At 37.9% G+C, this 26,862-nt stretch overlaps 2 protein-coding genes across 3 annotated transcripts in view; both read right to left on the bottom strand.

Annotated features, from left to right (window-relative positions):
* LOC127424041 (potassium voltage-gated channel subfamily KQT member 2-like) overlaps positions 1-18,157 on the bottom strand; it is a 32,424-nt gene extending 14,267 nt beyond the window's left edge. Inside the window, exons 1-11 of one of the 2 annotated variants that reach the window (XM_051668831.1) lie at positions 17,817-18,157; positions 9,814-9,904; positions 9,289-9,415; positions 8,813-8,988; positions 8,133-8,261; positions 6,239-6,349; positions 5,980-6,075; positions 5,675-5,769; positions 5,000-5,062; positions 4,787-4,816; positions 2,004-2,203 (exon numbers count right to left, since the gene is read on the bottom strand). In XM_051668831.1, coding sequence (XP_051524791.1) covers positions 2,004-2,203; positions 4,787-4,816; positions 5,000-5,062; positions 5,675-5,769; positions 5,980-6,075; positions 6,239-6,349; positions 8,133-8,261; positions 8,813-8,988; positions 9,289-9,415; positions 9,814-9,904; positions 17,817-18,112 — 1,414 coding nt within the window. In that variant the 5' untranslated portion in view covers positions 18,113-18,157. The remainder of the gene's footprint in view (positions 1-2,003; positions 2,204-4,786; positions 4,817-4,999; positions 5,063-5,674; positions 5,770-5,979; positions 6,076-6,238; positions 6,350-8,132; positions 8,262-8,812; positions 8,989-9,288; positions 9,416-9,813; positions 9,905-17,816) is intronic. The other variant, XM_051668832.1, reaches the window with a different exon arrangement.
* Positions 18,158-20,845: 2,688 nt separating this feature from the next.
* Positions 20,846-26,862, bottom strand: part of LOC127424116 (phosphatidylinositol 3,4,5-trisphosphate-dependent Rac exchanger 1 protein-like) — a 93,102-nt gene continuing 87,085 nt past the window's right edge. Inside the window, exons 38-40 of the mRNA XM_051669020.1 lie at positions 26,690-26,792; positions 25,778-25,845; positions 20,846-22,622 (exon numbers count right to left, since the gene is read on the bottom strand). Coding sequence (XP_051524980.1) covers positions 22,580-22,622; positions 25,778-25,845; positions 26,690-26,792 — 214 coding nt within the window. The 3' untranslated portion in view covers positions 20,846-22,579. The remainder of the gene's footprint in view (positions 22,623-25,777; positions 25,846-26,689; positions 26,793-26,862) is intronic.

The raw sequence follows: 26,862 nt of genomic DNA, 5'->3' as shown, positions 1-26,862 counted from the left end.
CATCATTGCTGTTTGGATCATATTTCTGGATCATGGCCTAACCTGGAGAACTCTTCATGCCGAAGTCTTCGTCTTGCAACTCAATCAGCACTTTATTTTTTCCAGTAGAGAGAAATGAGAGAGAAACCGAAGAGTGTGCAGGAAGTGAAAATACAGAAAACGGATCCATTTACTTTAGTTGATCATTGCAGAGTTATGGCAAAACAGGTGCTGAGATAAACACACAGCAATATTCATGAAGGATGGAATATTTAGTGTGGATCAAGCATCTAAGGGCATATCAGCCTGTTCCTATGAATATACATCAAAGAAAAGCTCTTAAAGGTGCAATCCATAGTAACCACAATTAAAAAGACACAAATGGTCCAGCAATAGCAAGCATTTTTAGACAACAATGTTCCAATGAAATTCTCTGTAGATTCAAACAGTACGTTTTGAAACATTAAGCTATTTTTATGTGACATTGTTTCAGCAATTGGACTAAACCTATAAAATACAGATAATTCTAATATAATTCTAAAGAATTATTTCTGGTGCACTGTTTCTTTAAATAGAAACACACACCCGTGTCCTATGAATTCTAATGAATGGAGTCTCACTGACAGCATCTTTTTACCACAACATATTTGGCATTCTAGCGTGGCAGCTGGTTCTGTGCCAGGAAATACATACTGTCCTTGCTAGCTGCTAAAGTCCCACACCAACGATTATATTCACCATCAAAGAAAGAAAAATAACAAAATATGTTAATTGTCTGTTGTTGGTGAGTGTGTGCATAAACAAGTGAATATAAATAATGTAGGCATCACCAGTATACAGCACTGCTTAAATAAAAAGGCTTAAATCAGCCTATGTTGGTTTGCTGGTCTTAGTTGGTTTGAGCCGGTCTTCCAGTCTGGCCAATTTGGTGTTTAGCTGGTCTAGCTGGTCTCACAGCCAGGCCAGGAAATTGTGCAACTGGCTTAGAAACTCGATCAACTGGTATCTTAGTCTGTCCAGCTAAAATGTGCCCAAAACCCCTCTAAAACCAGTAATATCCAGCAAACCATCTTCAGCTGGTTTAAGATGTTTGTGTTTTTTTCAGCAGGGAGTGGCCTCAAAAAGTATTTAGACATTTAAGCCAACTTAAAAATGCATGAGTATCCTTCAATTAAATAAAAAATATAAAAAAATCACAATAATTGTTTTAAAGCAAGATAGCACGACTTCTCAAACAAAACATTTCTCAAAAATAAGTTTTTGTTTTTTTAGGTTTAAAACAGTAGATATATTATTTCAAATTAATTTGGAAATGATAAGGACACTTTCTGGTTGTCAAACATTTGTGGACATGCTCATAGTTTATGTGATGAACTGTACTCATGGTTACTCTGCTAAGACACCTGTATAAACTTGATTACTAAAAATCATCTTGACACCTTGTTAAAAATACTGTAAAAAGGCTAAGACAAGTGAGGTCAGTTCTGACAAATGGTTTAGCATCATTTATTTGCAAATGCCACTTGCTGATACTTTGCTATCTAATGCAATACAATAATAAAAACAAATGTAGCTCAATTGAAGTTTCATAATTATAACTCATAATTTCAAATGCTTTTGAAGCATCTGAATATTTTTCAGTCCACTTAACAGTGGAATGAGAGTTTGAGAGAATGACTTGTGTCCCAACATACCTGTGTGTGTGAGTGTGTGTGTGTGTGTGTGTGTGGGCGGGTTTGGGTGGTTTATGAGGACTTTTTTTAGGTTACAAACTGGTAATTACAAGGGTATTATGCTATAAATGTGGTTTTATAGTGTCCCCATAATTCAAATCGCTTAAACATACTAAGCTATGTTTTTTTGAAAATGTAAAAATGCAGAAAGTTTTTTGTGAGGATTAGGTTTAGGGGTAGGGTTAGGGGATTGAATCTATATTTCGTACAGTATAAAAATCACTGTTTATGGAGAGTCCTCATAAGGATAGCCACACCAATTTGTGTGTGTGTGTGTGTGTGTGCTCTGACCTTCAGAGTTCTGCCGTGAAGCTCCCTCTTTCATTCTGAAAGCTTGCTTTTGTCGGTTCCGGTCTGTAAAGCTCCAGCTCTTGGTAACTTTGCTTGGACTCTCTTTAAATCCCTCACCTGCCTTGGGAGTCTTGGCCTCCTTCCCCCCGGCGCTCTTAGAGGGGCTGGGACTGCCTTTCTCTTTAAAGCTGGGCTTGCGACTACAGCAGACACAATGAAGCACAGAAAACAAACAAACAAAAAAAGCAAAGGAAACAAACAAATCATCCAGAGCCCACAGTTTTTCCAGTGTGGGACCACTGACTCAAATAGTTTCTGAAACCATCAAATGCCAGAGAGAGTACTCAGTAACTTAAAGGTGAAATGTGTATTTTCTGTGCCTCTAGTGGCACCAAACGGAATTGCAAAATAATGACTGTTTCCTGAACACTCCCCCATCTTTTATTGGTCGCCAAAACAGATAGTCCCGCCCCAAACCCATGCTAGTGCCAAAATGTTTAAATTTTGGGGGGAAATACATTTCTGAATGGTTTACTTCCTCTGCATATTAAAACAGGATAATAGATTAAAAAAATGTATTTAAAAAAAATCAACATTGCTAAAAATGACACAGTTCACCTGTAAAAGAAAGGCCACACCTTTTGTCTGAGGGAAAACATCAATCAAAAAAAGGTGAAAAACTGAAGGCATGTTTACTGTGTTTTCTTTTTATAAATAGATAAGTGATTGCTGTTTTTTGAAGCTTTATTTGCTAGTAAAGTCTGTAAAATTAGTGTACAGCATTTATAAAAAATTCATAATCGAAGAACATGTGGTTATTTACTAATCTGAGAACTATTTTATAGAAATGTTTAGTGGAAGTTTGTCAAATCAACACTTAAATGGTATAATTAGACACATAAGTGCTTAAAAAATTAGTTAAATTATAACAAAATTACCAAAATAATTAGTGTAAATATTAGACAGAATCAATACAAAAAGTAATTCCATAACATTGCACATTAAGACTGCATGTGTTGTTTCTGCATTCTTCTAATTAAAAAAATAAAGTTCAACTTACATGGGCACAGATATGGATAATGATGCTTCTCAGTCATGCAATGCAATCCACAACTTCTGGATGTAACAGCAGGCCCACATGCTGCCAGAGCTGACATTTTTGAACAACAAAGCAATGAAACACATGCATGTTGTCTGGCATGCTAAAAATATACACAACTGTTGTTATACACAGGGTCCAACATTAGCTTTTTGCCACACCTGCAAATTGTACATTAAATGAACAACTGTGCAGACTTTCAGTATTTCTTACCATCAGAAAAAATTATTTGCCATAATTTAAATAATTTTAAGGATCCTAATAAAGGATTATTTGGTTAGTCATCTCTCAATGACACTGCACCGGTCACAAAAACCTGAAGACACTTTGTGATATTGTTCTTCATATTTTTTTGTTTTGGGGGATTAATGTCAGGAATATTGTATGTGTAGCCACATGGGAGTTTTGGAAAAAACAAAACTTTAGGCATTCTAAATAAACTTCTGATGGTAAATTTACCACTGAGGAAAAAGTTGTTAGAAGACGTGAGAGTTGTGAAAGATGTGTTCTTCAGTACTTGATTTAAACAATGTACTGTATTATGTTGGCGTTCCAAAAGTTCCTGGCAACTAGTGCATAAAGACAAAGACAATTCTTGCATTTGTCACTCGGCGAATGTTAATTTTGGACCCTGTTTATACACATTTCCACAGCCAAATTAATAAATGAAAAAGTGAGACACCCCAATAAAACACAAAGCAGCTTGCAGAAAGTGCTTCCAGGGGCTAAGAGGGAATGTTGATCCACAAGCAAAACTCTCTCACAAAGCTAAACAAATGTCTGCTTCTTTGGGTTGAACAAGACAACATTTTAATTAGAGATTAAAGTACTTCAAAAAAAAATTAAAAACACCAATATGGATATGCACTGCGCCGTATGTCTCAGAAATATTGAAATAGTTTAATTGAGCTGATGACAGTAAAGACTGAAGGAATATATAGTTAGAAAATGGGGGGAAATCAAACTCAGGAAGGAAAAGACAAATCCAAATGCTGGAGAGAGAGAAAGATCTGGGCGTGCAGACATTAGTTGTGTGCAAGGGTACCTATGGCTTCTCGGGCAGCACCCACACAGGGTGTCTTTGTGTGAAATCTCACTACTTCGAATGTGGTTGGAGTTGGTAATGAGAGAGAAAAGATTATACAAGCAGTGGTCAAAAATGGTTTAGGCCATGTCCAAGATTTAAAAAAGTGTGGGACCTAAAATGAGAAATATTTTCCGCCAAAATCCCAAAAATCGATGGATTCATTAACACAATGAAATGAAGGACTACATTTGTATGATGAGTCAAAGATTGCAGTTGACTTTACAGGACTACAAGAGCAGATCTTTTACAGTGTAGACAAGCTGCAAAAATCTCTCAAATGTGAACTTGTTCTTTCAATGGTATCATTGAACAGTGAGTACATTTCTTTGGTTCACTATTGGTATTTTCAAAGTATACTAAACATGCCTAAGTTGTGCCAGATAAAACATCTCCCTGTAAACACCACTTGCAAGTACTATAGGATAAAGTGCAACAGGTTGTTTTACAACAACTTCAGAGCAGTATGGGCGGTTTTCTCATTTGAAGTACAATGATGGTGCTCTGACACTACAATTCCCAAGAAAAGGTGTTTTGAATGAGTTTTTGATTGAGGTGTTTTGGGTGTAATCGAGTATGGGAAAATCATTGACAACCAACCTTAGGGTGGTGTCTGGCTGGGAATCCTTCCTTTAAAATGAAAACAGAAAGTTAAAGTTAAATGCAGTAGTAACCATAAGACTGTTTGACATCAATTAAGCCATTAATGCTGTCTTGCTAAAACAAAAGACACAGTCTGATTAATCATTAATCATCAATGATTAACCATTACACTTTTTACATAGAGATTCAAATATAGTAGATGGACCTGACCTGAAACCAGATTTTCCCTTCAGGCTTCTTAAAATATCCAGTTGATTTACAGGAGGGATGAGTCTTCAGGGACAAGCACAACAGATAATATGCTTTATTAAACAATAGCACAGACATCAAACAGCTATAGAGTATACTGTATGCTGAGGAGAGATTTTACATTGGTTTTTGTTCATTAAAACAAATTGTTAAAAAACAATTATTAACTGTTAAGTGCATCATAAACAGAAAAGCAGCATACTAACAAACAAATCCTAAATATCTACAATTTCAACTATCTGTACAGAGGCATACTGACTCTACCAGATGAATAATTTAATCTGATAACCAAAGTGAAGCTGGCAGCAGTGCAGGTCTGAAAGGCCATTTCTGAGAAAATGTGCCCTTGCCAGCCGGAGCTGAGTGTGGGATTTTGATACTGGCACAGTGAGCAGTCCACAGAATAATGCTCCAATAAATGGATGCAAACGCAGCTGATGTGTGATGCAGTTTTACTACAGCAATGGAATGGGGGGTTAAGTGAGGTTTTTAATTTTAAAAAGCAAACAAAGCTTCAAAGTACAGTAGACAGAAATCGTAGCGCAAAACATATGATTCAACAAAAAGTAGCATATTCAGCAGAAAAATAAATACCATATGGGTTTCAAATGACATGAGCGTATATTATACACCTACCTGTACATTGGGACTGATACAGTCTGCTCATAAAACTCCCATGTGGACAATAGATCTGTTCGTGCGAGGTTTGTAGCATAAAATCTCCAAGCAGCCTGACGGGAAAACACAATATTTCTTTAAAAAAATGTCTAAGATTGCAAAAATGACCTCTAAGGTAAAAATATTAGTGTATGCAGCAATCATGAACAAGTCTGTCCATCGAAATCTAAGAAAAGATCAACAGATCAATCAGAGGAAAAGTGTGTAGTTATTTACAAAAACCTAAAAACTTAGAGACCCCATGAAATTATTATTATTCTGACCTGAATAAGTCCTGCAGCAGGATTACGACGCTTCTCAAAATGTTTCTGTCTGTGCTGTTCTTGAACCTTAAGAGCAAAACCGGAGCCCAGGATACCCTGCAACAGAGAAAGCAAGAGTAGAAATATTAAAATGCAACTGTCACTGAGCTATTTCCTTAACAAACAGTAACAACCAGAAACATGTCTCAAGTCATGGGCATCTCAAGGCATTGCTAGTGCTTTTGCTCAAGACCAACATGTTGCTTCAGTTTGGACTTACTGCAGGAAGAGCAAAAAATGCAACACCGATCAAACTGAAGGTGGCAGCAATCAAACGTCCATTCCATGTGACAGGAAACTTGTCCCCATAACCAATAGTTGTAAGAGTGATCTAGAGAATGAAATATTATAGAGATGTTAAAGGACTAGTTAACCCAAAATGTAATATTCTGCCATCATTTACAAAACATTTATAAAACATATACAACCAATTAGCTCTGGTCAGATGTAAAAGACAAGCTGAAAAGATATGTCTTCAAATTCTATTTAAAAATATCCACTGTTGGGGAAAATTGCATATGCAGTGGAAGAGAGTTCCATAATCGGGGTGCAGCCACAGAAAAGGCCCTATCACTCTTAGATTTAGGGACAAGGAGTACCATCTTGTTAGACCTCAGTTGTCTGGCATTTTGATGAAAAATTAAAAGGTCAGTTATATATTGTGGCACAATGCCATGAAAAGCTTTAAACACAAATAAAATAATTTTAAATTGAATCCTAAATCTAACAGGCAACCAATGTAAGGACGCTATGACTGGAGTAAATCTATCTCTCTTCTTTGTGCGGGTCAACAGCCTGGCTGCTGCATTCTGCACCAACTGAAGACAGGATAATTGGCACTGAGAGATGCCAATATATAACGATTTACAGTAGTTAATGCGTGAAGATACAAATGCATGAATAACGGTTTCAAGTCTTTAGTGGAAAGAATCGACTTCAGTTTAGAGATCACTCTTAGTTGATAGAAACCTGCCTTTACAACACTGGTAACCTGTTTGTCAAGTGTTAATGCAGAGTCCAAATTATCACCCAAATTCTTTACTTGATCAGAAACGCTTAGTGGCTGGCTTACTTGTAGTCTCTTTTGTGGCAGAGGGAGATCCAAAGACAATACACTCAGTCTTATTAGTATTAAGATGGAGAAAATTGCTAGCCAACCAGGCTTTAATCTCGCTTAAGCAAAGCGTTAAGGAGCAAAGAGATTGAGAGCCACTTGGATCAAGTGGAATACATAATTGTTTATCACCAGCATATAAATGATAAGAGATGTTGTATTCGCGAAAAACTGAGCCTAATAGACACATATACAATGAAAATAAAACTGGCCCAAGAATGGATCCCTGCGGTACACCACTGTTTAGTGAAGCTGATGAAGAAAACAAATTACCAACACAAACTGAAAAAGATCTGTTCTTTAAATATGATCTAAACCAGTTGGGGCTGTACCCTTAATGCCCATGTCATCTTCCTGCTGCTGCAATAAAATACCATGATCAATGGTGTCAAAGGCGGCAGTTAGATCAAGCAAAATAAGGACTACCACCTTGCCAACAATATATCATTAAAAATCTTGAGTAATGTAGATTCCATGCTATGAAGAGTCCTGAAGCCCGATTGAAACATGTCTATAATTGCATTCTTAGCTAAATATGGGACAAGCTGCGATAAAACAGCCTTCTCTAAAACTTTAGATAAAAAGGGTAACTTCGATATAGGCCGATAATTACTCAAAACAGAGGATCTAAATTAGATATTTTAATGAGTCTTAAACAATATAACAATTTATGAAGACACGATAACCCTTGGTTGGTAAGGCAAATGTTACGGGATAATTGCGTCCTTGACCATGCAAAGCCAACGACCACTTAATGGAGAATGTCTCTGCAATTAGTGTACTATAAGTCACTTCTGAAAGAAAGTATCCCCCAAATAATAACTATAAAGGACCTTTACAGAAGCTGACAGGTCTTTTATAGCACTAGTCCATTTTGTGGAATGGATCTCTTATCACTGATTGAACAGCATCTCATTTCAGTGTGCCGTATCATCTCATTTCATCTGATTAGATTCAGGCTGAAGGCCACTGTGGAATTGGATGAGACTGTAGCACCTACCAGCCCCCACCAGAGGGCGTCTGCATAGGTCTCAAACATCGCTGCATTATCATCCTTCTCCACTGAATACACCAAGAAAGATGCCAGGATAAGACACAGGAATCCAATATACCATGCTGTAATGAGTTCCTGCATTTTGGAATAGAAAAAAAAAAAAGGATAAGAAATTTAAGAATATGTGGTATTCATAAAAAAAAACAAACAAAAAAAACTTTAGATTAGGTTAACTTTAGATTAGATGTGCAGCTGTTCAGTTTGAATGGAGTCTTCTTGATTTAAGAAATAATGTATAATATTAGCCACATAGACCACACATTAGTAGTCCCTGCAATTTAGTTCCTGTACCTGTATATTCATTTGAGCGAATCATTTCGTTGGGATGGTTCATTTAATGAAATGGTTCAAACGATTCACTGATTCATTTGAGTCCTTACAAAGAAGTTCCAGTGCCTGTACTGACTGGTGGAAATGTGCACATTCAGTAACCTGCTTAGAATAAACTTTTTGTATCTCTTCAGGCAATAAATGCACATTTTTACCCATTCAGCACTCAAACGCACATGTAAACAAACATACACATATGCATACTGTCACATACAAAATAAAAGAATGTTACAATTCAACTGGTGTTGAACAATAAAAAAAATAGACTTAGAAAAATAAATTATGCCAGTGGTCACCTTGCTGTGCGCATAAACCACAGATCCCAGCAGCTTCCATGTGCCACCGCGGCGGTCCATGCGCAACATTCGCAGGATCTGAAGAAACCTCAAACTCCGAATGGCAGAGGTGGCAAAAACATTCCCCTGTGAGCCAGCGGCCAGCACAGACACCGAGGCAAACAAGACCATGATATCTGCAGAACAAGAGCACCCATTAATAAACAAAGTAGAAGACATTGGCAAGGAAATCTTTCGAATTCTCTCTTACGTCCTCCACTTTCATATAATACTCTTAAGAATAATGAAAGTAATTGGATTTTATCTTTCAGAGGAACTGCTATGGAACTGAAACAGGTATTTACCTGTTGTCTTTTTACTTTAACCTTTCTTTAATAACGGAATGAGTGTTTACATTTTTGTATGTGATCATAATCATATGCATTTGAGAGTAAAATCTGCACACACACAAAAAAAATGAAAGATGATTTCCTAACCAATGATACAGAAGGGTTTGCGTGCAAATCTCAGCCTTCCTCTCCATCCTCTGTAGCGACAACAACACCCGGCTGCCCATATCCTCACAATATACTCCACACCAAACACCACGATCGTCACGATTTCCTGAACAGAGAAGAAACACTTTGATCCAATTGTGAATTCCAAATAATAATAAAGAAGACACGCTTTATGTAATTAGGTCAGCATTAACAAAATGCGTTTGGAAATGTAGCAAGAATTATAAGTCCAATTTTTACTTCAGAGTCTAAGGTTTTTGTATTATAAGAGCACTATGCGAGTCCTTGGCGGCTCATGTTTCCAACACTGACCCAAACAGATCTATTAAGTGTCATGTTCACAGCAATCCACATCACCACTTGATAATGTCCAACCTGTCACAGTCTGTTAGAACAGCACAGGACCTATGGGGATCTAAAGTGTCTACAATGTGCACACAAGCAAGTCTAAGGTGCTTGATATCAAAATCTGAGAGCACCACGTTAAGCAGTTTAGATACAAACCAGGATGTACAAGGCACTCTCAGAGCTTTTCTTGAATTCTTTGATTGTTGCAAACACAGACAAAACCAGGCAGGAAAACACCAGCAGAAATCTGAAAGAGAGGACAATGGCAAATCATACAAAATTGGCACATTATCTGTTTAATACAGAGCGCTGACTATTTCTTTTAGTTCAGATTTCTAAATCACAACACTCTACGAACAACAGTAAAATCATTTCAGTTGTTTCAAGTTTTCCACCCACACATACAAGATATTTATTTACATTAATTTGTTTTGGACAGAGCAGTCAATATATATTCATGAAGGACGTTGAGATTAGCCACTTAATTGGAATTGGGCCCTCTTGAGTCTATTGATGGCTTAGTGCTGTATGAGGAAAAACACTGGCTTGAGAGAAGCAACAATCCTCTGAGAGTCCCTGACACTCTTCAATTAAACACTGAATGAAATCCATGGAGAGAAAGAAAGAAGTGAAATGAGACTAAAATAGCTGAAATTCTGATTAGCATAAAACCTCTCAGGGCCTCACACTCATGTTTGGTTAGAGAAAGAAATGTTGACAGAGAAAAACATTGTCATTGCACTTTGTGGTGAGCCTTAATAGAGAATACTTTTAATTGACTTCCATAGGTACATATGGAGACTTTGAGAGCATTTGTACCACAGCAGTTTAGCCCTGATTCATACAATATTCACGATATGGCGGTTAAATGTCTGGTTAAATGCCATCCCCTTTATATCGATGAAAACTCTTGAATGAGTAGTGAAGCATCTTCAATAAATGGAAAAAACACATCCAGGTGCTCCTGATGAATTCTAGAAGACATTCTGTGAAATCAATCAAATAAAACTATAATAATGTTGTATTGTATTTTTGCTAACACAATAATACACCGCTTACAAAAAAGTACTGTGGTGGTACCAAGGTACATTGATAGTATCAGATGGTGTCAGGGTGCCATGATACTGAATGATTACCCTATTCATATACGAGTTTACACGGTACCCCAGGGTGATTAAAGTCTAACCTGTTAATAAAGCTTTTCCACTCTGCTAACATTTTTCATTGCTGTAGACTATTCCACCATGCCATAGATTATATACTGTAGTCTTTGGCTCTGTGTTTGTGTGAAAATGCCTTTTTTTTTTTTTTTTTTACTAAAACCTTGTGTAATTATAAATTAGGCAAGCACACCTTTTCAGTGCAGAGCTTTCAGGTTTGCAAAGAAAAACTTGAGTATATCAATACTGGACATATATGTAAGTGGTACAAGCTATTTAGTTTCCATATTTGAAATATTTATTTAAACAGAGGAAACCTCTGGACATCTCCCTGTCTTCCATCTCGTCCAACCAAAGATTTTTTGAGTTGCTGTTAAATGATTGTGGGGGTGTCTGGCATAAATGACTTCCTACACACAAGAGGCTTCTGCATGCCCCTGGTTGTCCCTGTAATTAATATTAAATGTCATAACAGAAATTAGTGTGCTAATATGGAACAATCCCTGAGAAAGAAGTCAGGAAACCAGATTGATCTAAAGGGAATGAGACCAGAGGTGAACATATGAAGGCTGAGAAAAACAGGATTAGTAAAATGGTGAATAGACAGTGGTGAGTAGTTATACCTGCTTAAATGAGAGTGTGGCATGGGGGGGGTGTGGTCATATGTCGGTCTGCGGGAGAGAGAGAGCGGTAAGGCTCGTCACATGTCTCTCATTATAGTGATGGCGAAGGGAGACTTAAAAGGCATGCCAGAGCATCAGAGAGGTGGAGAGAGTGACCTATAAGCACAGACCGCCACGAGTGGTTTTTTCTTTGTTTAGCCTGTTCCGATGGTTACCGTTGATTGTGTGTGAAGCTGACAATTAAAAAGACTGACCTTGAACCTGCTTCGCTGTCTCCTGACTTCTCCATTGGCCACAAACCAAAATCCTTTACAGAGAGTTATCACAGGAAATCTAATATTCACTCATAAAGATGGATAAAAATGCTGTCTTTCAGAAACAGTAACATCGATCACAGCTGTGCAATTCCTGACATGAACTTCCCAATGTGTCTCATATGAGACATGATTGCTTGCCTCTCCTTCAGACAGAAGAGTTTGTTGTCTGTGTGGTGTTTTAGAGGATGTGGAGGTATTTTATTATGAACTTACAGAGAAAATACTCTGACAATGATAGAAATTAGACATGTAGCTATGGCATTTCAGAAGGAGCAGAATGCAAGTTCCTATTTTGCATTACCAGATCTCTAAGATGTTAGCACATCAGATCTAAAAGTACTGCCTTCAGAATGGGGGCAATGTAGAAGGTGCCAGCTTGGTAGCAGAACATTCAGTTGTGAAAGTGTAAACTAGCAAAATCTAAGGATACATTTACACAAACATGACGGACTGACCACAGAGGCATCGAGCGCAAGCTGAGAAATATACAGTCATCTCTGCAACAGTACAGCTCTACTATAACTCTCATTGTTGGTGATCTTAGTGACTCTCAGAAATCAGACATAAGGAACATACAGTACTGTGGACTGTATGTGGACACCCGAAAATCACATCCATATGTTCATGTTAAATCATTAATTTCAAAACTATGGGAATTAATAGGGAGTAGTTCCTTCTTTTGCTGCTGTAACAGCTTCCACTCTTCTGGAAAGGCTTTCCACTAGATGTTGGAACAAGTCTCCAGGGATTTGCTCTCATTGAGACTCAAAAGTATCAGTGGGGTCTGAGACTGTTGTTCGGCAATGGGGCCTGGCTCACTGTCGTCATTCCAATTTATCCCAAAGGGTGTTCAGTGGAGTTCAGGTCTGGGCTTTTTGCAGGCCAGTCAAGTTCTTCCACACCAGACTCAGTAAACCTCACTTTATGCACAGGGGCATTGTCATGCTGGAACAAAAAGTGTACCCCATTCTACCAAAGATGTTTGTCTAAGGAGATTGTGTAGATATATGCTTGATGTTTACCAACCTTGTCTCTTAGAATGAACGTTACTACTGAATAACTGTATTTTTGTAAATTAGACTTTGGACTCTGAAGTATGCAGTTCGAGATCAGTAAAGCATGCAAGCTGACATGTGAGACAAGAGTGTGCTATATTTCCTTTCAATTTGCTAATTTAAGTGAAAAACTATAATATCGCACAAACAATGTGTGAATAAAGCTGAGTTTCCATCAGAACAAAATCGCCACTTCAAATTGTAGTAAAATTGTAGCCACTTTGACACTTTTATTAATAAAATACTTGTAGATCATAAAAAAAGTTTTTATGCAATATCCCAAAATGTGCATAAAAATATGTGGATAGAAACCCATCTATAGACGCGACATGAAATTATGTGGTTGCTTCAGAGAATCTGCTTTTCATTTCATTGCTTTTCACACTTTCGGTTAGGTTTAGGTGTTGGTTTAGGGTAAGGATGTCTGTTTTGTTAAACTCTCATTTGATTTATGATCACTATTGGTTAGGTTTAGGTTACATTTTTTGGTTAGGGAGGTACGTTTTACTCAAGGAAACCTCCATATAACCTCCATTTAACTTTAAAAACCTTGTCTGATTACGACACCATTTCACTTGCTTTTGGTGCCCCCTGCTGGACATTTCACTGGGAAACTGCAGCCACACTTGTAATAAGACATGTAATTTCGTTTTGCAAAAATGTTGCCATGGTCACATAATGTTCATGAGACCAATCTGGATATTATGCATCTGCAGTAATGGGTGTAGCTGAATTAGCCAATCCTGTTAAATAGGGGGTATCCACATTCTTTTGTCAATGTATTGCATTAAAATAGACACTTAAACAAACCAACATTGGAACCCTGTTTCTTTCCAATCAGACTGGTTACTGCTCTCAATGCTGGCAATGGCAACAGATTAATCTGGAAAATGGGAGGCAGAGTAGACTAAAGGCATCTGTCAAGTAGAGAGACAGCAATGACACATTCTTTGACTCAGCAGTGAACAAGGTAAAAGAGTCATCGATTTGCCTCATTCAGCCCATAAGGACTATTCTTCCAAACCCAGACGATCTGCGATGAACCAAAGACAATGATTTGTTATTAGGTGTCATTATGGCACAAATCAGACAAAAATTTAAACTACTGTATGGCATGATTCAACTAGAATTTTGCATTTTCTGTTGCTTGTGTTACTTGGGGAACATAATTTGTCAATCATTGGTGTTGTTTTTAAAATATGATCACAATGTCCCCATCATTGTCATCCAATACTAGTTTAGATGTACAAAATATTGTTTTTAGTAATGGAAGAATACAGTAAACACAATGATAGATAATTAAGCTTAAGTCTTCCAGTTCCTCTTAGTCTTCTACTTTGCATTAGCTGCTAATAACTAACTGGTTTAGTTCTGTATTATCTCATTTCTATAGTAAAAAAAAATGTAGATGCATCACAATGTGTATCTACTGTATACACTCACAAATACTTTCATGAACACACACAAACACAACAAAACAGGGGAATTTGGGGAACTGTTGACCACTTCTGAATATCTCCTTTTACACCTTTCCTCAAGCCACAGAAATAAAGGCTTAGCTGAGTCTGTGCATCATGCAAAGTGCTATCACTGCATTTAATGCTTATGAAAGAGAGAGGGAGAAAACACTTAGAGAAAGAAGCCAAAGTCAGCACGCTCCACTGAGAGTATGTGAACATGAGTGTGTAGGGCCTAGACCGAGTAAAATAAGGGTGGTGACTGTATAAATAATTCATCTTCAGAACTCATAGTCATATCTCAGGCTGAACTGGAAGTCTTGTATGAAAGTTACATGACAAGCAGAGCAGACAAAGACATTTACAATCACCCAGAAGGCCCAATCAGGTTAGAAGGCTCACATTTCAGCATCCATGATATGCGGTTATGATGCTGCATCATGACAGATTGGTTTACAACCTTCATAAGAGATGAATGGATCTCAAGACATCTGAGGTATTGGAGCACTCTAGATGTTATGTTAGTGATATCTCTCTTCCTTCTCTTTGTTTCTAAAAGGCTACAGAAATGATGCTATTCTTCAGGTCGCCTTGGGACTGTGTGGCCCAATCTCATCTCTGTAAATCACCTACAGTACTTAACACAGCACAGCTGGATGATTGAGGAGAAAATACAATACAGGCTGAGCTGGAATGAACAAACCCCAAGAAGAATTCACACTAGGACTAACAACCCAAATTATATATATATATATTCAAGACTCTAACAGCACAGCAACAGTAATAAGAGTACCCTAGTATCCCTGTGGCTACCAACAGAACCATTGTAACATACTGTACCTGCCATGCTGGAAAAACAACAACAACAAACAGCTTAAACCAGTGAGTAAGCGGCATTGCTGGTCTTAGCTGGTTTAAGATAGTTTCCCAGTCTGGCTAAGCTTGTCTAGTTAAAAAGCTAAAACCAGCCAACAGACCAGCCTGGCTGCTGGGAAACCAGAGAAGAACAGCAAACCATCTTTGATTGGTTGAAGATATTTTTTCTAGCAGATTGGTGGTCTTTGTTAAATGGTTAACCAGCACACAACCTCTAACAGATATGCTCAAATATGCTCATCCATGCTACATATTTCACCAGAAAAGACAATATTATTGTAGGCTAATTGATTCAGTTTAGAAAACCATCTTATGGGTCATGCCTCCGGTGTAAACTGCCTGTATATGAACCTCTAGCACGGGTTTCCCCGGGCAAGAAAGACTAATTTGTTTCCATGTTTTCAAATGGTGTAGAGCAAACTCGAACGCACTGACTCAGTACAGGAGCTGACCAGTGCTGAAACCGCTGCCTAATAAGGGGGCTTTCAATTGCTTTTCTATGTAAACATGCGCTAGATGGATATCTTTGGCCGTTGGGAAGCATCTTGCTTTTTCTTCAGCACGCTGCGTTTTTTAAACGCTCTGTCAGATAAAAAAACTGCGTCAACTTAATAAGCACATCTTGAGACAGCTGCGTTCTGTTATAGGGTAGGCTACAATGGGGCTAAATGCCCCCCCACCCCCACCCCTGGGTAAAAGGCACATTTAATTGTATTTTCTCTCATAACACTGTTTGTCACTTTATAGCCTACACTGCAAAGTTTTCCTGATCCATGAGATCATTGTGTGTAATGTCTAAAGGTTGATTTTGAGGCAATTTAACATTTTTATATAAAAAATATAATCAATTAAAAATGTATGCAAATTGTATGCAGCTATTTAAAATTATCACATATCTTTGAGACAAAATACTTTGGCTATTTTTTTTTTTTTCAAAGTGATTAAATCAAAAGATTTTTAATAACTGTCCAGTAAGTGAAAAGATAGTATTTGGGGTAAAAAGCCTCCCTGTTACAGGGGCTAAATGCCCCTGTTAAACACATCTTAAATTAGCTTAAATGTGTGTTATGATTTGTTATGAAAAATGTTCAAAGTGGGCTCGCATTGACTGATCCAATCACAATGGAGATTAATTTGTTTATAGAAAACTTGAGATGTTATGAAATGCCAAATGTGATTGAAATTAACAGGAAATGGTGCACCCTTTTCTGAAATAGTTATTTTTAATAAGCATTATCTTTATTTGTTACTCAAAAAAAGCATCTTGCTGTCTCAAAAATATGTCTAATAGTTGATATATTTTGCACAATAACAATTGCCCCTTATATACACGGTATTATTTTAAAAACTCTAGGGCCTTTTACTCCAAGTGGGAAGTAAAAGGCTCCCTCACCACCTTTTTTTTAATTTATTTAGTTTTAATAAAAACAACCTTCTGTTATTATTTATTTCAACACAAATGATGTTGCTCTATCAATATTGAATAAAAATAAATCTTTTTTTCTGATCTTGATACATTTTGTGACCAGAAAAAAAAGAAGCTAATTTTCCTTAAGGTGTGCCTTTAGCATCGTTTTACCCTATATACTAGCTTTTGAGTGCAAGAACGTGTTCAGTTAGAACAGCCCCTTTAAAAGATCCTCAACTTTTAAAACACGTCTCGAGACACCTGCGTTCTGTTTCTTTTGGCTTTCTTCAGTGCAAGGACGTGTTTCATGTGAACGGCCCCTAATAGGCTACGGCAAAGAATGGTATGCAGAGGGGGTTTGCTATACAGTAAGGATAATAAATAGTCAGCTAGAGGGCCTGGGTAGCTCAGCAAGTAAAGACACTGACTACCACTCCTGATATGATTAAGAGTCATAAGTTCGAATCCAGGGCGTGCTGAATGACTCCAGTCAGGCTTCCTAAGCAACCAATTGGTCCGGTTGCTACAGGGGGTAGAGTCACCTTGGGTTAACCTCCTCGTGGTTGCTATATTGTGGTTCTTGCTCTCGGTGGGGCACATGGCAAGTTGTGTGTGGATACAGCAGAGAATAGCGTGAAGCCTCCACACGCGCTAGGTCTCCGCGGTAACGCGCTCAACAAGCCACGTGATAAGATGCACCGATTGACCTCGCAGAGGCAAAGGAGATTCGTCCTCCGCCACCCGGATTGAGGCGAGTCACTACGCCACCACGAGGACCAAGAGTGCATTGGGAATTGGGCATGCCAAATTGGGGAGAAAAGGGTGAGAGAAAAAAAAAAAAAAAAAAAAAAAGGTCAGCTAAAATGTTTACATGTTTCAGGTTATCACCCTTTTATTAAAGGAGTAAACATGAACAGCTCTGAATTTCATTTATTGCCCTGTGAATAAGTAATTTGAGGATAAAACAGGCTAATTAATACTAGCCTAATGTAAACAGCCTACATTTTTCTTTGACATGTGTGTCTCTAGCTTTAGAAAACAAAAGTTTTATCAATAAAAAAATTATAATAATAATAATAAAATAAAATCCCACTTCTTGCGTGATGCTCGTACATTCTGCGACAAAAACTGAAGACAGGCCGACAGCATCTCAAACTTTAAGCATGCTGGGCGTAGCAGTACAGCAGCATCTACAATACATCATATATAGGTTGAGTGATTCCCACTTCACGCAGTAATGCGAATCACGGAGCAAATACTCACACATAAGCGTGGTAAATGAACGCCCAGCCACGGGGTCTTTCCAACGCATTGTAAAGGAAATTTTGCAGTCTGCGATAGCGTGCGCTCCTTTTGTGAGCTATTCTCCCCCTGGAGATGCTGGACCGCGGTCTGCACAGGATGCTGCCCCGTTTTGTGCTCTCGGAACCGGCGATGAGAAGTGCCCCGTCTCGGCTCGTCTCCGCAGCCCCGGGGTCCAGTCCCACAAAGCCGACTTTCAGTTTCTTCTCTCCTGCCGGGGGGTGATAAACTTCCCCGTTGGCCGATTTCTTCACCATCGCTACAGTTTGAGAGACCCAAACGAGTGTATAAAGTGAGAAGACATCGCCGAACCGAACCGGGGTGTGTTCTGTAGAGCGGTGGTCTCGCCAATTGAAAAGCTAAGGCGAAACTGCAATGGGTAGTCCTATATATTTACGCCTTCCGGCTATTTTACAAGAGCCTCTATAGTCTAATTAATGCTTCGGCAATCGGAGGATATTGTTTAGTGGACAATTTTAGCTAATTGTTACAAGTAGTAAACCATTAGAAACGCTTTTTAAATCATTAGCTGATTCCAGAAAAGGACAAAGAACTTTGCAATGTCCATGCTTAAATCTTAAAGCCCATATCGAAGACAATATTCTGCTGGTTTCCCCTTAAATAGCATGATGGAGATGAGCAGTGGCTTATTTCTGTGACGTAGAGAGGAATATGCCAGGTTGTTGCCATGTAAAAGAATGTGGCTTTTACCTTAAGTCAAACTATACAACATGCTAAAAGTCTTTAAACAGGACAATCTCGTAAAAAGGGGTTGATTTCTGCTGCATGCACAGATTTCATTTACGGGAAATTTCCCTGAAGAGCAAACAGACAATCTATAATGGATCAATCTGAAAAAATTGCCAATTAACAAGCGATTAATTAAGGGAGACCAATCAAACGTGGGGTAAAATGAAAATGGATTTGCTAATACAATGCAGGGCATCAGGGAGTCTCACTGTTAAAGCATTCTCAAATGTTCTTTTATTCATCTCATACACATTGTAGTAGTATACATAAGTTTTTGCTGTAACCCTTACTGTGCTGTTGCATGCAGTTTTTTCTATCAATGACAGATCAGAAAATGTATAAACAGTTTTATTTTGCTTGTTTGATATTAGCAATGCATTCATTACAGCACAGAAAAAAAATCTAACAGAGCTTCATAGAGGTCTACTACAGTTTATTTACTCCAGTCAAACTGATGGTTGCTATAAAACAACCACTGCAATTCAGGGCTGCTTAATCTACACAGAAGGGAAACACATTGCGCTTTGGGCTACAAGACAATTTTACTGTTAGGAGATGATTCTGAGGCTGAAGGCCCCTGGATTTAATGTTCTTGCTGCAGGTTGTCAGATTTACCTGAAGGTGCTCTCTTGAAGGATCTTTATAAAGACACGTGGCTAACGTTACATAGCCTCAAAGAGGGAACATTATACATCGATTTTAATTCAACATTACATTAAAAACTGTATATATACTGAAGATACCAGCAGGAAAAGTTTAAGAGCCATTTAAAGTTTTCATAATGCACAGTTATGCAATGGGATTTAAAAGGACTAGAGAGAGACTTCACAGTCAAACATTATTAACTATGGCTAAGTAAAATAACTGCAAATACAGATTAGGTTCACTACCCCTTCACGCAAAAAGTGAGTTTTTGATTAAACTGCTCTTAATGAGAAAAATGTGTGAGTCTGTGAGATTAGGAAATGTTTTTGAAACTGTTAAAAGGCCAAATTTAAGGCCCCAAAAAGAAAGGCTTGATTTGTGAGCACCATTGAATCTGCTGCTCTTTGAGCTAAAAGTACACTTGAAATGAATGCAAAAAAGAAAAAGAAAAAAAAAAAGACATAATTGCATAATTTGCAATATAAACTTAAAACATCAGTGAAAAACAGGTCAACAGGTAAGGTAAAAAAAATAAAAATAAAAAAAAACTATTTGCATATACCTTGTTTCAATTGACTGATTAGTGATGTTAAATTATGCATTAGATAACACCTTTTGAAAGGGAAAACCAAGATGATGCAGAAACCTGAGATTAATGTACAGTGATAGGAATGTGCTATTGCTATGTCTTTGGGTTTTACTAGATTTAGGTTTTACATACAGAAATTATAGGTTTCAAGTGGACATCATAAAACACTGTATGCAACAAGCAACAACTTGGACCTTCAAAACTTACAATAAACACTCTGCACAGATTCAGTTTAAGCAATTAACTGTTTCCAGTTTATAAATAATTTACTTTGGGGCCCAAATAAACACAGTAAATTATAAATCTGTGTATTACCAGCATTAGCTTTCAAACTGGGTAGATAGTAGTGGAGAAAAAAACTCAGAATTTAGCATAAATTCAAGTATTATTTTCCAATTTCTTTTGCCATCATCAATTGTAAAACTACAACATGGTCTTAAATTGTAGTGTCTACTTCCATGCTTTTATCTGACAGACAGTAACTTTTATGGGCTAAGATACAAAATCATTATAAACATCTCAATAACATAATTACATGAAGTTCTGGTGATGATGACATGCATTACTGTCACAATATACATTACTTTATATTACTCAAATCTGTTTCATTCTTTAATCATGTGACAGATCGGGGCCTGGGTAGCTCAGCGAGTATTGACGCTGACTACCACCCCTGGAGTCGCGAGTTTGAATCCAGGGTGTGCTGAGTGACTCCAACCAGGACTCCTAAAGCAACCAAATTGGCCCGGTTGCTAGGGAGGGTTGAGTCACATGGGTTAACTCCTCGTGGTCGCGATTAGTGGTTCTCACTCTCAACGGGTCACGTGATAAGATGCGCGGATTGACGGTCTCAGAAGCGGAGGCAACTGAGACTTGTCCTCCGCCACCCGGATTGAGGTGAGTAACCGCGCCACCAGAAGGACCTACTAAGTAGTGGGAATTGGGCATTCCAAATTGGGAGAAAAGGGGATAAAAAAAACCAATAAAAAAAATAAAGTGACAGATCTGAGTAAATACCATATGTTTATTAAGATTAATGACGATAACATACTGTATATAACAAAATATATAAAAAACAAATGCAGACTCTTGCACGTTAAAAAGCTCATCACATATACTGTACATACTATCTTAAACTCAATTAATCCAGGTACACTGTTAAATTTGCAGGCCTTCTCGGTTACTGACCATATGGCCCAGTTAGAAAATTAAATATTGAACACATTGTTTAAAAGCACAATAAAGTTTTCTATTCCAATATACACTAAGTATACAAAATGAAAGATGTACAATATTATATTTGTTTGTTTTAACATTATTATTATTACTCTTTAAATTATAGCACTGATGTTCCCAAAGAGAACAGTATGTTTATCTCTCTGATACATATATTTTCTCCTAAATATAAAACTTAAATAAAATGCTACTAAATCTATTCATTCTTCAATGATCCCTTCCCTGATAGCACACGTACATCACCCAGATGTCTATTTGATGAGTGTTTAGGTCGTTTGCTCATCTGCAATAAGTCTATATGACGTTTCCACACGGATGTCAATAAGACATTCAGTAGATGTCTCTGAGAAGTTTATGATTTAGAATGTTTGCAAATCTGATCTTAAGTTTATCAGATGTTAATTAGAATGTGATGCTTTCCAGATGAAAAGATCTAAAAGAGACATCTCGGAGATGTGTGTGTGCTATCTGGGTTTGCTTTACTTCTATTCTCTACAATGTACAGTACTTTTAACAAACACTGGCGAAGAACACAAGCTTTTTTTTATTGTGCTTTTTCAAGCCGACGCACTGGGCAACTCCCCAGAACAGTCAAACACTGTAACACAGCATTGATTCATGTTTTTAAAAAAGTGCTATAAACCAGGGACAAGCAGAGACAATTAAAAATGTTTCTCCTAGTTGATCAATAAACTTTTTCAGTCTTCAATATCAACACTTTGATTACAGTGACATCTTTTTGCATTTTGTATACAGGCCTTCTTCATGTGTTGTTTCAGAAGCTGACTGCCTCCCATTTGAATCCTTATTACCCTTTAATGTATCAATGACTGGGAAGCTGACAGAGCTGATAGAACATAATTAAACTGTTATTTAACAGAATCAAATCAAAACACAAGGACAGATAAGAATTATAACTTAAAACAGCCTCAAACTGGTCCATGTAGACTGGAATGATTTCAGTACTTTCGTAATACCTGATACAAGCGAGAAACACAACCACTCTCTGTGAGGACACAACCTCCCATGACATAGTGCAGACACACTCATGCTAAGCTACAGTAATTGCACATAATCGCCACATTTCTGAACTTACCTCACCATCCACAGACCAAACCTGACCCATCTACTTGTTGACTAAGATTGCAGTCAAAGGCAAAGTAAGAGATAATATAGCCTCTTACATGTAGATTCAGCTAAACCACTTTCTGACATGCCAGCCCAGATCCATTAGGAAGAGATTCAACAATGTGGGCAGACACTGCTAGCCAAGATTAGCATCATTAGCATTAGCAATTTCTCTGCTGCCAGAGCAGGAGATAAAGGTGGCAGAACTGTTCTTATTTCTCATTGTGTTGACCTGAACCAGACCTCTCTGACTGAGCTGGCCAGGAGTTGAGATGTGCTGAGGCATGGTCTCATAATGATTAAGAGCTCTTTGAGCCAGTCTTGATACAGTATCTCCAAGCATCTAGAAGGCCTGAGAGTCTGACATCACCCTCATTCAAAGATCTCCATCGGAGGGTGGTAAACACAACCTGAAAAGCCTGTGATGAGGATTAAAAAGCTTATGTTAGAAGAGTTTATTGAAGGAATAACTATTAAAGGGGTCATAACATGAAGAATCACATTTTTGACATATAAGAGGTCTTTGTACTATAAAACATACTGTAACTTTCAGATCTGAAAACTTCCTCCTTATTAGAAAAGAGCATTTATTTAAACCAAGCTCAAGAAACGGGTCGTTTGGAATTTGTGACGTCATAAGGACTAAATACATCTGCATATGTCTCCTCTTCAGCAAGACATCAACGCCTATTTTTTGTCATTGCAACCTTGGTCCCACCCACTGGTGCTCACTGTTCAGTTACACAGGTGAAGAGGAGAGACATGGGTCTGTCATGGGATATTCATCTACAGCAAAGGGGACTTAAATAGGACACCTTCATGTGCCTATCTGGATTTAAATGTTTTTCTACACTAGATGAACGGCTTTGACTGCTAGCATGCATCTCGTGTCTCTTTTAAAAGACGTGATGTAAAGTTATAACTCTAAAAAGGAGATCTCCATTCCTTTCATTCAGCTGTGCTGTGTCTTGCTGAAGGCATCCTGGACCATTTTTGCACCCATCTGTGCTACACTTAATTGTTGGTCTTTTGTAAGCATGCACTAGATGGATGTCTTTGATCATTTTAATGCGTTTCCGGCAATGTGTACAGCATTTTAAGAGCAGTACAAGCATAACTTTTAAAAACGTGTCTCATTCTGCTGCTGCCACTGACTGGAAGAAACACATGCCGTTCTGTGTGTAAACAAACACGGAAGATGTGAGATGTTGCTCCTGTGGAGACCATTGTCTATGATTTGGCCTGTTGAAGCACCCAACATCACCGTGGATTGTATTACGTTTGCGTATTCAGAAAAATTCAGCGTGGATTGTATGTTTTCAACTCATATCAGTGAGGATTGCTTGTGAACCAGTCACAATATGATTCAATCTTTGCAAAGGAACTGTTATTGAAAGATGCAGAAGTTAAACACTACCTGTGAGTAAACAGTTTCATTTATGAATGTTTCAAATGTCATGACTTTTTGATAGTTGCTGTGCTTGAGTGAACATTGATAAATTCAGATGAAATGTGTTAGGTGTACATTATGTGTTAACCCTGAAATGTATTTTTATAATGTTGTGGAGCTTGTTGTTCATTTTCTTCCGATTGAGTTTCAAATATACAGAGTGAAGTCAGAAGTTTACATACACTTATGTTGAAGTCATTAAAACTACATTTTTAACCACTCCACAGATTTAAAATGAGCAAACTATAGTTTTGGCAAGTCTTTTAGGACATCTACTTTGTGCATGACACGATAATTTTTCCAACAATTGTTTACAGACAGATTGTTTCACTTTTAATTAACTATATCACAATTCCAGTGGGTCAAAAGTTTACATACACTAAGTTAACTGTGCCTTTAAGCAGCTTGGAAAATTCCAAAGTCAAAAAAATGATATCAAGCCTTTAGACAGTTAGCTTCTGAAAGAACGTGTACTGAATTGGAGGTGTACCTGTGGATATATATTAAGGCCTACCTTCAAACTCAATGCCTCTTTGCTTGACATCATAGGAAAATCAAAAGAAATCAGCCAAGACCACAGAAAAAAAAGATTATGGACCTCCACAAGTCTGGTTCATCCATGGGAGCAATTTCCAAATGCCTGAAGGTACCATGTTCATCTGTACAAACAATAGTAAGCAAGTATAAACACCATGGGACCGCGCAGCCATCATACTGCTCAGGAAGGAGACACATTCTGTCTCCTGGAGATGAATGTAGTTTAGTGCGAAAAGTGCAAATCAATCCCAGAACATCAGCAAAGGACCTTGTGAAGATGCCGGAGGAAACAGGTAGACAAGTATCTATATCCACAGTAAAACGAGTCCTATATTAACATAACCTGAAAGGCTACTCAGCCAGGAAGAAGTCACTGCTACAAAACCACCATAAAAAAGCCAGACTACAGTTTGCAAGTGCACACTGGGACAAAGATCAAGATCTTACTTTTTGGAGAAATGTCCTCTGGTCTGATGAAACAAAAATTTTACTGTTTGGCCATAATGACCATTGATATGTTTGGAGGAAAAAGGGTGAGGCTTGCAAGCTGAAGAACACCATCCCAACCGTGAAGCATGGATGTGGCAGCATCATGTTGTGGGGGTGCTTTGCTGCAGGAGGAACTGGTGCACTTTACAAAATAGATGGCATCATGAGGAAGAAAATTGTGTGGATATATTTAAGCAACATCTCAAGACATCAGCCAGGAAGATAAAGATCGGTCACATATGGGTCTTCCAAATGGACAATGACCCCAAGCATACCTCCAAAGTTGTGGCAAAATGGACAACAAAGTCAAGGTATTGGAGTGGGCATCACAAAGCCTTGACCTCAATTCAATAGAAAATGTGTGGGCAGAACTGAAAAAGCGTGTCCGAGCAAGGAGGCTTACAAACCTGACTCGGTTACACCAGTTCTGTCTGGAGAAATGGTCCATAATTCCAGCAACTTATTGTGAGAAGCTTGTGGAAGGCTACCCAAAACATTAAGTTTAACAATTTAAAGGCAATGCTACCAAATACTAACAAAGTGCATGTAAACTTCTGACCCACTGGGAATGCAATGAAAGAAATAAAAGCTGAAATAAATCATTCTCTACTATTATTCTGACATTTCACATTCTTAAAATAAAGTGGTGATCCTAACTGACCTATGACAGGGAATGTTTTCTATGATTAAATGTCAGGAATTGTGAAAAACTGAGTTTAAATGTATTTGGCTAAGGTGTATGTAAACTTCTGACTTCAACTGTAGCTATATTTGAGGGGCTGCACAAAGTTAGCCAATCAGAACAGTGAGCGTTTACCTAGAAGTCTTAAAGGCCCAGATAGCTTGAAACTATGTGTTTCAGACTGAGGGCCAGAGACAGCATGTAAAATTATCATATACTGTATTATTAAATTATTACTGTTTTGGTGCAAAAAAACCTTTACTGACATTATAAGTGGACCTCAGAGAAGGTAATAACATTATATATATACATAAAAAAGAGAATGATAAAACCCCTTTAACACCAAAACCCTGAATGGCAATTTTCATTTTCAATTAAGCCTGGAACAAGACTGGGCAGAGAAGAGCTAGTGATACCTGGGAGCAAAAGGAGGCATCTGGTCCATTACTCTGAGATTTTTGGCAGAGATCTCCACTCTGGTGCCCTGTATAAAACAAGAGTTACCGTTGTTCATCCACAGTTGGCAGAATAGGTCAAATTTAGCCTCCATATTTTAAACCATGCTAAACATATTCTTTAGAACATCAGGTTTGTTCCTACGTTTTTTTTTTTTTTAATTATGTACAACCCCATTTTACAATGACTCAATTTGTCAATGCATATTCATGGATATGTTATGCCAGAAACATACTTAAGTACTTTTGTGTTGGTCTGGCAGTAAAAAAAAACCTCAGCACTCAAAGCAGGACAGGTACTAAGATGCGATCTTTGGGGGGCATTTTGATCTTTAGGGTGGGCAAGTGGTTGTCTCTTTATTGGAGTGGGAGAGGAACATCAGAAGGGGGGTGGTTTGTGGTGGAGGACACAAGGAAAATCTAGGGGAGCAATGCCCCCCAGCCATGACTAAAGGGGGTAAGATTGGGTAATACATTAAAAGTTCTGTGCCATTAAACCACATGTGCAACTATTCAGGCAAGTTGCAAAAAGACAATGACTTATTCTGATTTATTGATATATAAACTAACTTGCTCAGCAATATTTTCACCAAACTGTTTCTCCGCTATTAGAGAAAACTCACCATTGAAGCAGACAGTTTACACTAATGTGGGTTATAGCACCCCTTATGGCAACACCAAATATACAACATGTACTTGCATTGTGTTATGAATTGTGGTTTGACTCATTTCAGACCGCAACAATGCAAGTGCTAGGAAGTGTTTGCGTTCATGTACTTTCACAGAGTATGTTTCAGGCCTTACTAAGTTATGATATGCATTGAAGACCTTAAGTAAACAGAGTTGTACAGTACTGTATGCCATAAACTGTACCTGTTTGCGCATGATGTCCATGGTCTGCATGAGACAACGAGGCATGAGGCCGTGGTTTCTGGACAGAGTTATGGCCTGCTCTAATGACACAGTCAGAGTGCACCTGCATAGTGCAAAATATTAACAGTCAGAGGCAGCAATAGAGGCACCACAAACTAGAGATACTTTGGAGC

The sequence above is a fragment of the Myxocyprinus asiaticus genome, chromosome 33 (genome assembly GCF_019703515.2).
Source record: "Myxocyprinus asiaticus isolate MX2 ecotype Aquarium Trade chromosome 33, UBuf_Myxa_2, whole genome shotgun sequence".
In the NCBI taxonomy this organism is placed as follows: domain Eukaryota; kingdom Metazoa; phylum Chordata; class Actinopteri; order Cypriniformes; family Catostomidae; genus Myxocyprinus; species Myxocyprinus asiaticus.
Note: the sequence above shows the minus strand (reverse complement) of the source record. Positions and strands in the feature narration are given on the sequence as shown.